Genomic DNA, 12,670 nt, shown 5'->3' on the forward strand with positions numbered 1-12,670 from the left:
CAATGAGATATTTGAATCAAATACTGGAGGAAAGTTGGAAAAAAAACAGCTTTAAATATGGATAAACTGTTTTGCCTGCATTTAACGCTCTGCTATTAGAAGCGTGAAAATTTTTTAGTTGACATCAGGAAAGACAGGGCAACAACTTTCTAATTGCGTTTTTTATCACAGGGTGTCTGTATAAAATGTTAACATCTTTATTTTAATAACTATACAACAAGTATACTACTACATCTATTTTATCATCTACATCAACAATTATACTATTACATCTGAGTAGTTCACGTTATTTGGATACCTTTTATGATTGGAAGTATACCTTTAAAATCAATGATTCATCAGTAAAATACCATATGCACCCTGTATATATAGTGTCACTATTAAATCTGACATTTTTTGCAGTCTAAGAGAACGTAAGACTTTTTTGTATTGCTTTTTTTCTCAATTTTAATTTAAAATAATCAAATAAGGACTTTAACTGTTAAATAAATCAAAAACTTAGTTACTATAGGGAAATTTTTTAATAAAGTTGCAAGCTTTGTTTTTTTTTTTAATCGTAATGCTAAATTAGCACTATGTGTTTGTTCAGGGCCTGAACAAGTTAGTGTAGAATGTAGAGCTTGATAATAATTCGGTGACACTATTCATCTCTATACTCATTCACAATTTTCACCCTCTCAATGTGGTTTGTGACTCCATTGCAATTTTTGTTCCTCTTGATGCCTACTAACAACCATCTGAGTTTGTCAGTCCATTAACAGAACCCTCTGTATATCATTACATGTATGTTGTACGTGAAAATCAAATATAAATGTTGATGCACTGAAATACTGGATGGCTTTTGCCGTAGCACAATCTTCATTTCATTATAAGTATGTATCATTCAATATTTAAACACACTTGGTATTTGCTTGTAAGTAAACTATTACTCAATACAATGTAACTTAACTTATATGCCATTCAAAAGGTTGTGTCAAAACTGAGTATAAGCACAAAAGTTGCACAACTGAAGCTTTTTTAAAAATTAGTCCCCTCCACATATGCAGTCGATACTGCTTATAACTTCCCACTTAGAACATTTTCCAGCATAGTGAGACTTATTTTCATGGTAAACTTCAATTCTCATTAAGATTTCCTATTTGAAACAATTTCCCTCTTAAAACGTTTATTTTTTCCAATCTCAAGTGTTCGTATGCTATTCCTTTCAATGCAAAACGAAAAACGTAATTTTAAACATATTTAAGGTTTTATCGTTAATTGGTTCGCTGATTGGTTTCTATATGTAATCGAAGCAGATAATGTATTGAGACTTCCTCTAAGATTGACACCACCAGCAAGTCTTTGAAGGTTTTTCAACCGATATTGCATACATTTCCTATTAAAAGACCTGAAACATCCCAAATAATTTCAATGCACTTTTCCTATCCTGCAAGAACAATGCTGTGGAAAAAAATTGTGAATGATCACATTTCAAACAATTTAAATCAGTTATTTGAGAATCGCTGGTTTGCTGATTTCTCAGAAAAGTGCAATAAATTCTCACATAAGTTTGACTTTGAAATGTCTATAACTGTCAATGTGTTTCTTCGTAACCTGTCAACCAAAAGTTTATGGTTTTTGCATTGACAATACACACATAAAATAATTTCAGCGATACATTTTCACAATCCGTAAAAATTGCATGGATTTGATAGTTGGATAGTATGTTCATGGATTTGATAGTTGGATAGTATGTTCATGGATTCCAAAGATTTGTAGTTTGAGTGAAAGTGAAAATGTCAGATAATTGAAACTGTGTCAAATGAATGAAACATCTTAATAATGTTGGAAGTTATTGGGTTGTTCAGAAAGTAATTTAGTTTTTTCCAACAGAGGACTTAATTGTATTTTTTCACAGCCAACTTCACACTTAAGCCGCATAATCATTATTTATTTTGACAGCTGATATAGCAAGGCTTGCTTGTGAAAGAGTTCGATTGATTCTATGCAGTAGTTTTTAGTTGGTGCCCTTTCAAATATGGAAAGTGAAAAGCAGCATTTTCGGCATATTTTACTTTTTTATAATACTATAGAAAAGGTAAAAATGCTGTTCAAGCAAGAAATAAATTATCCGATTTGTATGGAGATGTATTGACAGAACGCCAGTGCCAAAACTGGTTTGCAAAATTTCAATCCGGCAATTTTGATGTTGAAGATGCACCAAGTTCTGGAAGGCCACTTGAAGCTGATGAAGACACACTAAAGGCATTAATTGATGCAAACCGGCAAATAACAACTCGTGAGATCGCTGAGAGATTAAATTTATCAAATTCGACCGTTCATGATCATTTGAAACGCCTAGGTTTAATCTCAAAGCTCGAGATATGGGTTTCTCGTGTTCTTACAGAAAGAAATTTGTGCCGCCGCGTTGACATTTATGATTTGCTTCTCAAACGTCAAGAAAATTATCCATTTTTGAAGCGCATCATCACTGGGGAAGAGAAATGGGTTGTCAACAACAATGTTAAACACAAGAGATCATGGAGTAAAACAAGTTTTTTTTTGAGCTTCTACCAGACAACACAACGATCAATTCTGAAGTGTAGTGTGTGTACTGTCATCAGCTGGACAAATTGAATTCACTTAAACAGAAAAGGCCAGAATTGATCAATAGAAAAGGTGTAGTGTTCCACCAAGATAATGAGAAACCTCATACAAGTTTGGTAACTTGCCAAAAGCTTTTACAGCTTGGATGGGATATACTGCCACACCCACCATATTCTCCAGATCTGGCACCTTCTGATTATTATTTGTTCCGGTCTCTACAAAATTTTTTAGACAGTAAAACCTTTACTTCAAATGAGATCAAAAATCACCTGGATCAGTTTTTTGCCAGCAAACAAAAAAAATTTTATGAGCGTGGAATCATGCTACTGCCAGAAAGATGGCAAAAGGTATTGGACCAGAATAGACAATATATAATTCAATAAAATATTTATTCACTATATAAGAAAATTGTCTTCCATTTTTTAAGAAAAAAATAAAATAACTTTCCGAATAACCCAATATATAGGGATGAATCGTGACCATAGTCAAACATCTCATAAACGTGAAAGTCTCATAAAACTGAGGGACTTAATCACTGAGACGTGGATCCCCTTGCACACAAGTGGAATTTGAAGGCATTTAAGCACAACCGAGCCCGTCTTGGCGATTTTTTCCCTACCTTTTCTTTCTTTTATTTCCTTTCTAAAGTTATAAAAGGGACTGTTTTTAGATGAAATTGTTGAAGTTCAACTACTTTAACGCTAAAATGTCAGATTTTTTTTGGAATACTTCACCTTGAACTATTTTTTTACGTGCATATACAGGGTGCATAGGTTACAGGGCATATGGCATTTTACGGGCTAACCATTGGTCCTAGGGACATACTTCCAATTAGAAAAAGTATCCAAATCATGTGTCCAATTCAGATATGTCATTCATGTTGCAAGGGGTTGTACAATTATCAAAATAAAAAATAAACTTTTTATACAGACACCCTGTAATCAAGAAATCAATTAGAAAGTTGTTGCCCTATCTCTCCTGATGCCAGCAAAAAGTTCCACATTTCTAAGTGCAATATTCACTGAGATATTCAAATTTGAAAAACAGAGGAAAGTTGGGGAAAAACAGTATTTTTATAAATGTGTATTTTTATAAATATTAATACAGTTTCCCCATTACTATTACTACTATTTTTATCTGCATGAAGAGAATAAAAGTAATAAAACTGCATGTTACCACTTTTTGTGGTTTTTATCATTATATATTATAAGAATGCGTATCTTGAAACCTACAGCTGATAATTCTGAATAAAACTATAACCATTTACCCAAGGAAAAACTAATTTGTGTAAATAATACAATTTCTATCTTTACATATTTTTAAGAATAACAGCCTTTCAAGACCACTTCCAAAAGAACAGTGCAAAATGTATAAATCATAAGGTCTGATGTAAATAAGTATAGGTAAACTACCCTGCTCAAAACAATTAGTGGAGAACATGGTTTTAACAAAATTACGCAAAGATGTATACCGATAAGTAACATAAAATGAATCATCCATAATTTAAAGCCTAGCAAGGAACGGAAGAAGAAAACTTCATATGCAAATCAAAGTTCATGACGTCAAAAACCAGAAAAAGGAGATAAGGGGAGAAATCGGGATGTTGCAGAAACGTCTGTTTTACTGCCGTAACTGTGAAATTCGATTGTGCAGTATTTTTTTTTTTGAGACAAGGTGACTTGAGGATGTCTCAACAAAGTGATTTACCGGAATCCATGGCATGGCGTGTTATAGGCAGACTGGAATCCGGGCAAACACAGCGTAGTGTCGCGGATGCTGTTGGAGTCGCCAGAAGTGTTGTTGCAAGGCTGTGGAATCGATTCCAAGAAACAGGAAATGTTAGACGTCGACCAGGGCAAGGTCGACCACACGCCACTACAGCAACTGATGACCGGTATATACGGTTAACAGCCCGTCGAAACAGAACAGAGAATGCTACGCAGCTGCAAAGACAGTTGCTCTTGGCAACAGGACGAAGGGTGTCCAGCCAAACAGTACGTAATCGGCTTCATGAGGGAGGGCTCTATGCACGTAGGCCAATGGTCTGCATTCCGTTGACCCCACGCCACCGTGCGGCCCGAAGAAGATGGGCTGCTGAACATCGAGATTGGGAGCAACATGATTGGAGACAAGTGCTGTTTACAGACGAGTCCCGATTCAATCTGGAGTGTGACACCCGACGTGTTCTGGTATGGAGGGACAGGGGCACTCGAAATAACCCTGCATTCGTTCGTGAAAGGTCACAATACAGACGAGCTGGTTGGATGGTATGGGGTGGAATCAGCATAGGCGGACGTACGGACCTGCATATCATTCGGAATGGCACTTTGACGGCCCGAAGGTATGCAGACGAGATACTGCGACCTCATGTCATCCCTTACAATGGAGCCATTGGAGATTCCTTTGTTTTCCAGGATGATAATGCCCGACCGCATAGAGCTCGTCTGGTGGAGAACATGCTTGAAGCTGAAACAATACAGCGTATGGAATGGCCAGCGTACTCTCCTGACCTGAATTCAATCGAGCATGGCACTTGACGGCTCACTCGAGCATGGCACTTGGGACGACGCATTGCTGCGCGACCAAGGCCGCCTGTTACTGTCCGAGACTTGCAGATTGCACTTCCTGAGGAGTGGAACAGTATTCCCCAAAGTCTGATCAATAACCTCATCGCATCCATGGCAAACAGGTGTGCAGCAGTCTTAGCTGTTCGAGGAGACCACACGCCCTATTAAAACTCATGCATCATGTCTAAACGGTACTTTTTTTTGTAACATGTAACCAAATTGTTGCCCTAAATCATCTTTTCATGTTTTTTTCCATATTTTCAAAGAATTAAAGCTTAATTCCAAATTTTTTTACGTCTTTTTTCTGTGTTGCGCATTGATACGCGTGTACTATCCATTGTATGCCAATACGTGGCTGTCTCGCACGGTTTTCTTAACTTTTTTGCTTGCTCCCCTAATTGTTTTGAGCAGTGTATATGGTTTTACTGTGTTGTTCATCTTTTTTTTCTAAGTGATTTGTTTGCATAACTTGATGACATTGTGCCGTCTTCAAGCACAAGGTTTACATTGACTGAAAATAATTTCATCTATTTTTTTTAATGTATTGTATTATGTTTATTTTGCTTTTCCCATATTTTCATAAATTAAAAATTAATTTAATTTAATTCAAAATATTTATTACTTCAAACAATATTTGAATAGCTGCCTTTTAACAGGGAAACGGAAGGGGAGGAAATTAATTATGGTCGCAAGGGAGGCCACAGAAATGATAAATAATTGAAAGGGGGGCATGGGCAAAAAAGGATGAAAATCACTGTCCTATAAGATTGACTCGTGCCAAAGCAACATGACAGAAATGACTTGGTTACAAAAACAATTTTTGGCCAAAACAGTGCACTATATAGTAACCACACAAAATTTTTTCTGTCTCTCCTCACATTAAAAATTACATTCTGTTTTGGTGTCTTTTACAGCCAGTCTCAATTCTTTTCAACAATGCACATAGCAAATTATGAAGACATGTAAGTTTTTTTTAAGAATAATGGCTTTTCAAGACCACTTCCAAAAGAACAATGCAAAATGTATAAATCACAAGGTCCGATGTAAATAAATAAAGGCGAACCAGATGGTTTTACTGCATTGTTTATTATTTTTTTTTTTTTTCAAAGTGATGTTTGCATTTTACTGTTCAATGCCAGTGTAATTGTTTTTGACAAATGAAGCACTTTCATTTCTAACTCTTTGTAAATATTGTTTATGCCTCTGAATGCCCTAAAAATACAGGACTGCTTTGTTATGGAAACTGTTGTTTCACCTATACAAAAAATGTGCACCATAATTTTAAATGATGAATGGTAGTTATTATAAAAGACCATGAAGTAGTAGATACCAAATTATTTTTTACATCAAACCTAGAATAGGTCTATGTATCCAACTGCTTTTTTATGCAAACTATTGTTTCAACTATTTGCACCATAATTTTAAATTATGAATGTTACTGTGCACGACTGTGAAGTAGTAAATACAAAATTATTTTTCCCATTCAGACAGAAGTTTCTAATGACCACAGTACTTGTTGAACCCTCAAACTAAGCAATAGAACAATTAATAAACAGAATGATCCACATACACCTCTTCCACAAATAACCTGAAAAACAATACAATTTCTGCTTTGGCAGAATCATTAATTGCAATTTACTACATTCGTCTTATTTGGCACATTTAATATTTACCTCAGCACCATCTTTTCGGCATTTCAGTTCTTCTATCATCCGTTCTGACAAGTACCCATTTCTCACAAGCTGATATGGAACTTCACTTTCACAGGAATTGAATTCCCCACAAATTAAGACAGGCTTGATATGTTCTCGCAGTGTAGAAATTTTGCGAACAACACAACAGACCTAAAATAAATCATGAGTAAAATAAAGATATTTATATTTAAAAAAAAAAAGAGATACTGTAAGCTGAACAAAATATTCTGACTGAAACCAAATTCAATCCAGAAACTGTAAAACATTGAGCTTCTAGAAGCCACAAGCATATGGTATCGAGTTTGTGCTTTCGTTAGCCTAAAAACTTATTTCAATTTATTTTGTAGATTAATACATAAAAAGATGTTCCTGCCCTTACTTTTTATCCAAACTAAAAAATTTCACGATTGTGAAAAACTGTAATCCAATTATTACAGCAGTGTTTTTGAAATCAGCACTTACAGCAGGATACATACAGCGTGGAACATAATTATAAGACTCTTAAATTTTAGTGAAATCACAAGAAGGAGCAAAGTAAAAAATATAAAAACTTTCAAGCTGTTTTATGATGGCAAAAAATAACTATATACCAAATATTCGAAACTTAAAAAAATATTTTTACGTTATTTTATGGAAAAACAGAAAATGTAGTACGACAGAATCATGACCCCTATGGATTTTTGAGGGAAAAGTAAACTAAAATTCAAACAAATCACATAAATTTACCAAAATCAATATTTTGTATAACCACCTCTGTTGCTAATCAAAGCGAAAATATGATTTGGCATGGATTCAACGAAATCAATGAGTGTCACAAGAGACTTTTCACGCCTGTGACAATGAAAAGAAGAAAAATTTCAAAAAGGGCGATGGAACAAAAAGTTTGGGAAATTATGGTGTAAACGGTCAAACAAATTCTGAAAATTTTATGCTGTCCTCAGATTCGAACATAGCCATCAAATGTAGCAAATTTCAGACCTAAAGACTTTCAGTTGCCATGGCCACACAGGATTTGTCAAGTCCTGCCTTAAATGAAGGCAAAAATGAATAAGAAAAAAATTGATGCCCATATATCCAAGTGTGTAGGGGGAAGAGCGTTTTTCTCAGGCTAAATTAAGAATTACATTTTCCTACACAATTGCTAATGATTGAAACATTCTTTGGCAGAAACTGCCATTCACAATAGCTATTTGCATTGATATACTTTTTAGGAACATCTTTCATGGACCAGATGGAACCCTTTTGCAGGATGAATAATCATGCCTGCAGCACCAGAGGTTGTGCACCTCTCATATAGGCTGTTTGCCAGAATGCAAAAATACTAGTGCTTCACATCTTCCAATAGCCCTCACTATTTCAATAGTTTTTTTCTTTGAATTTGAAGAAAGAATTTTAATAAAGTATCAACTTCTATCATGTATAGAAGTGTAAATTTTATTCAGAATAAGAATGAATAATTGGAAGTACAGTACTTTAACGTGTACAGAGAACTGTACCCCACCCCTGATTTTTTGGACCAAAAATTTGGGAAAAAGTTGAAAAAATATACCTGTAATATTATCCATGTACGAGAAACCTCGCCTAATTTTGGGACTAAATTTTCAGCAAAAAGGGTTCTTTATACATGCTGAAATTTGGTAATTCCCTTTTTTGACAAAGAATAACTATAAATTACAGCTGGTCTGATTAATTGATCAATTGTTAATCACAGGTTAAAAATTTTAATTGAGTTATTCTACTCAATCAATCTAATTAAAATTTTCATTAAAAGTTTGTAAATTAACTTGATTTATTTGACAAAACTGATTAGGTGTCTAAACTATACATTCCTATACATAAAATTTCAGATAAATGACCATGTTTTTGAATCAATAATTTTATCAAATTTTCTGACATTGGAAAATACAAGTCGATTCAGCGAAAACCAAGTGAGGTTCTAAACTGAGTTTGTGACAATCTCTAATTCTAGATCACACATCTCTTGTAAAGTGTTGCAATGATGTCATCTTCCTTTGCGTCAGCTTTCACATTATGTAGCTATGCTAGCGCTGCATGTTGGGGGGAAATTCTTCCTAGTATGCAAAATTAGAATAGATGGCATTCAAACATTTCAATAGGTATAAGAAGGCATACTTCCTACCTGCCTTTGCAATCCGACTGCTGGTGCGCACGAAGTTCTTCAGCTAGTAAAGCTAATTGCCTAATCATTATTGAACCAAATCCTAAAACTTTGTCTATAGGGACCTTTCTAGACTCGAGAAAGTTCAATATTATTTGTGTTATGCTATTTGCAGTGCAGTTTGCATCTGGAATCGTTGTATTAACTAAAAAAAATGAACTTCTGAAACCCCATCTTCAAAAAATGTTCACAAAAATCATCTTTTTTGTTACCGATATGTCAGTGCTCTCATCAATTAGCAATGAAATAAAAGGGCTGTCTTGTATGTATTTAGTAAGACAATCTACCAACATGTTTGACATAACTTGACATAACTGTTTCAGTATTAGTTAACTTTCTATTATGCATATTAATTGTTACATCACTTATATTTTGCTTATATTTCCTTTTTGAGCCATCTCTGCCTTTGCCATCATGTATAAAGTTTTGAAAATAATTAAATATCTAGTTTACTCTGGATTCTTTTGCGGCTTTTATGCAGGGTTCAAGCACAACTGCTTGGTGGGGAGCAACAAGAGCTGCTCTATGATTCGATGACAATTGATGCCACAAAAATGAAGAATGTTGAAAATTTTCTGAACCTATGGTAGCAATTACAACAGTTAACTTGCTTTTTCCACAAACTTTGCACAATGCATGATTTCTTTTTTCATAAATATGATCCAAGGAAATTCTCTATACCATCTTGGCAAAAATTTGGCGTGACTCCCTTTAGGAGTTTTGTTAGAGCTATCCACATCACTAATTTTTTTCTCTCATGTTTGTGGCCATCACTAGAAAGTACACAATCACTGCTTTCAAAATTATCTGAAGTCATATTGATTGGAAAATTGGGATTGTCTTCCTCACTCTAGAAGGTCTTCCACTTGTCAATGTACTTGCCAAGGATTCAACTATAGAACCTTCAATGCACATGGATGGCTTTGTCGACACGACACATTTTTCAAAGAAAGAACTTGAACTAATTAATTTTTGAGGCATTTTTTATTTTTTTGTCACAGCGGTCATGAAATTGTTTTTCCAATAGATCACCAAAAAAAATAAATAAATAAAAAATATGTGGGGCATTTATACCATTTTTAACAAGAGCAACCATTAACTGAGTAAAAAAACAGTGATTTTCATCATACACGATTGTTCATATAAAAGTGAAGGGAGCCTTCATAACAGCTAACATTGTAGAATCAAAAACGAAAAATAAAGGGAGGTAACGATCATTGTACAGGGATCAGAGCTAAGTTACAAATAAGCCTGTATAATCAAGTTGGAGTTTCTACATGGCTAACCTCTGAACCCTTGGTACACTATTCACTTTATGTTTATTGTCATGTGCACATATTTTTTTTTAAAAAAACCCCTAAATTTTGAGGAGCATTTTCACCCCCAAAGGATATTTCGGGGGGTGAAATACGTATTGGCGAATGCTGCATATTATCTAATACTTTTGGAATGCAACTTTGTGGCACTAACTTCACTGACCCTAATCAAAACTAGCAAAGGAATTTTTTACTCTCACTGTGATACAACTAATATCAATTCATGTTGTTAGGTTTCAGTAAGAAAAGATGTGTTTTATTAAGAACCTGTTTACAAGCAATTTCCTTGGCAAAAATAGTTTTTATTCATATTTATCTCTAACCCCCCTTGGTCTAATTGAAAGGGAAACAACTGATTCCAGAAGTAAAAAAAAATAGTTTTAAATATTTCACCTTTGTGAAGAAAGTCAAGATATTCAGAACTTACTTTCATAACGCAAGTTCTGAGTATCTTAAAAGTTCAAATTTTGAATTCTTTTAATTTTTGGTGGGGCAGTTTTTTCCATGGTTTTTTTTATTATAGCAAAAACTCACCAACCTTGTCAGTAACTAACCTAACATAATTGATAGTCTAAAAAAAAGATAAGATCAGAGTCAAGAAATTCCAGGATATGACAAGTATGTTCAGCATATTATATTAAACTGCTTCATGCGGATAGCTAGAATTTCTTAATCTATTGCTATATTTCACAACCAGAAAATAGGTGGACGCAATGAATAAAATATATTTTTTAGCATAAATTAACACTATATAGTTATAATAGTATACATATAATACTATGTTTGTTATGAATGGTTAGCATTAAAAAATATCCGATTAAAATGTAGTTAATCAGTCAAATTAAAAAATTTTGGTTAACCAGTTAAAAATTTTAATAGGATTTCCAGCCCTACTATAAAATATTTATAAAAATTAGGAACAACTTCGGCCGATGGGGAAAATCTGGCTCAACAGACCAATCCGTAAGGCGTAAATAGTAGCCTTTTGCTCGCCGTTATGTAATTCTTGAAAATGTTCGCTACTCGGCAAACAAAACGTTGAAAGACAAAACTGTACTTCGCGTTGGCAAAAAACCCAAAAAAACTTTTAAATTTAGTTCTAATTTATAAAATATTTACCTGCAAAGCATTCAAGCTCAAGCTGCACTGAGGAATCTTGACATTAGCAACAGTAACAGCATGACTACCTAAGACAGATGCCAGCTGTGTAATAAGTACATTGCCACATTTATCATAGCATCCTGAAACTGCTTGCTTCTCATTCTCTTCTAGATCAGAGCCTTCAAGAGCCTGTAAAAGTCACATTAACAAAATTTTATTATTCAAAATTAGTGGTTTTCAACTAGAGAAAGGATGAATATTTGGCAGGTATTTTGTATCAATCCTTTTTCCAGATATTTGGTTAGGCTGAATAATGCTTAGGTATTTGACAGAATATTTGTCCAAATCTAAGCACAAAAAACTAATTTTAAAAAATTATATTAATTGCAATTTTTTGCATAAATTAAAAATTTACTGATTATATTTTATTGTGTGGTGTATATACCTTTCTGTGAAAGGAGGGGTTATGCCAGGATAAATTTCTTGGATAAATAAAACATGAAACTGAAAATAGAAAATCCTACTGCAATTACACAAGTTCACTAACTGAAGGGTGCACCTATCGACAAGAAACATACTGAGCTAATGAAAGAAGAGATCAAAGAACATCTAAAGGGGAAAAATAAGAAAATAAGTAGTAAATTTTGATACATTACTAGTTAGTTCAGAGTAAAAATGGTTGATGTTTTCTTGATAAGATGTAAAATTGTGACAAGTGTTGAAAAATAAATTGATTCAAGTAATATTAAAATACAATATATCGTTAAATTTGATTGTCAGTATCATGGCCAAAATCTTTCAATTATCAGTTTTTCTAACATATATTTAAATAAATTGCATAATTAAAATTTTAAATTACCAATAATTTTATTTTTGATTAAAAACACCAATTTCATTTATAATTATGACAAATTTTAAGAAGATTGATACTTGGTCACTGAATATTCAGTATTCGGCTGAAACATTAGCCAAATATTTGGTATTCAGCCAGATCACTATTTGTCCCATCCCTATTTTCAACACACAAACTTGAATTGAAATCAAAAATTTTGATTTTAATTCATTGAGCCAAGACTAACAGGGCAACTCTTATTTCAATTTTAACATTATACTTTAATATTTTCAAATTGATAGTCTTTCTGGAAAATTAATTACCTATTCGATATGCATACTGAACTACTTTACCGCACACCAACTCTGGTCATATATTACCATATGGCAATTTCC

At 33.6% G+C, this 12,670-nt stretch overlaps 1 protein-coding gene across 2 annotated transcripts in view; it reads right to left on the bottom strand.

The window, feature by feature from the left end:
- The window catches only part of LOC149076695 (uncharacterized), a 62,817-nt gene that overhangs the window by 17,501 nt on the left and 32,646 nt on the right, over nucleotides 1–12,670 (bottom strand). For both annotated transcript variants that reach the window (XM_089244316.1, XM_089244317.1), the window contains exons 4-5: nucleotides 11,462–11,632; nucleotides 6,827–6,997 (exon numbers count right to left, since the gene is read on the bottom strand). In XM_089244316.1, coding sequence (XP_089100442.1) covers nucleotides 6,827–6,997; nucleotides 11,462–11,632 — 342 coding nt within the window. The remainder of the gene's footprint in view (nucleotides 1–6,826; nucleotides 6,998–11,461; nucleotides 11,633–12,670) is intronic.

Source organism: Pholcus phalangioides, unplaced genomic scaffold, assembly GCF_987345545.1.
Source record: "Pholcus phalangioides strain wild (caught in Gottingen) unplaced genomic scaffold, Ppha-v1.0 ptg000015l_1, whole genome shotgun sequence".
NCBI classification, from domain to species: domain Eukaryota; kingdom Metazoa; phylum Arthropoda; class Arachnida; order Araneae; family Pholcidae; genus Pholcus; species Pholcus phalangioides.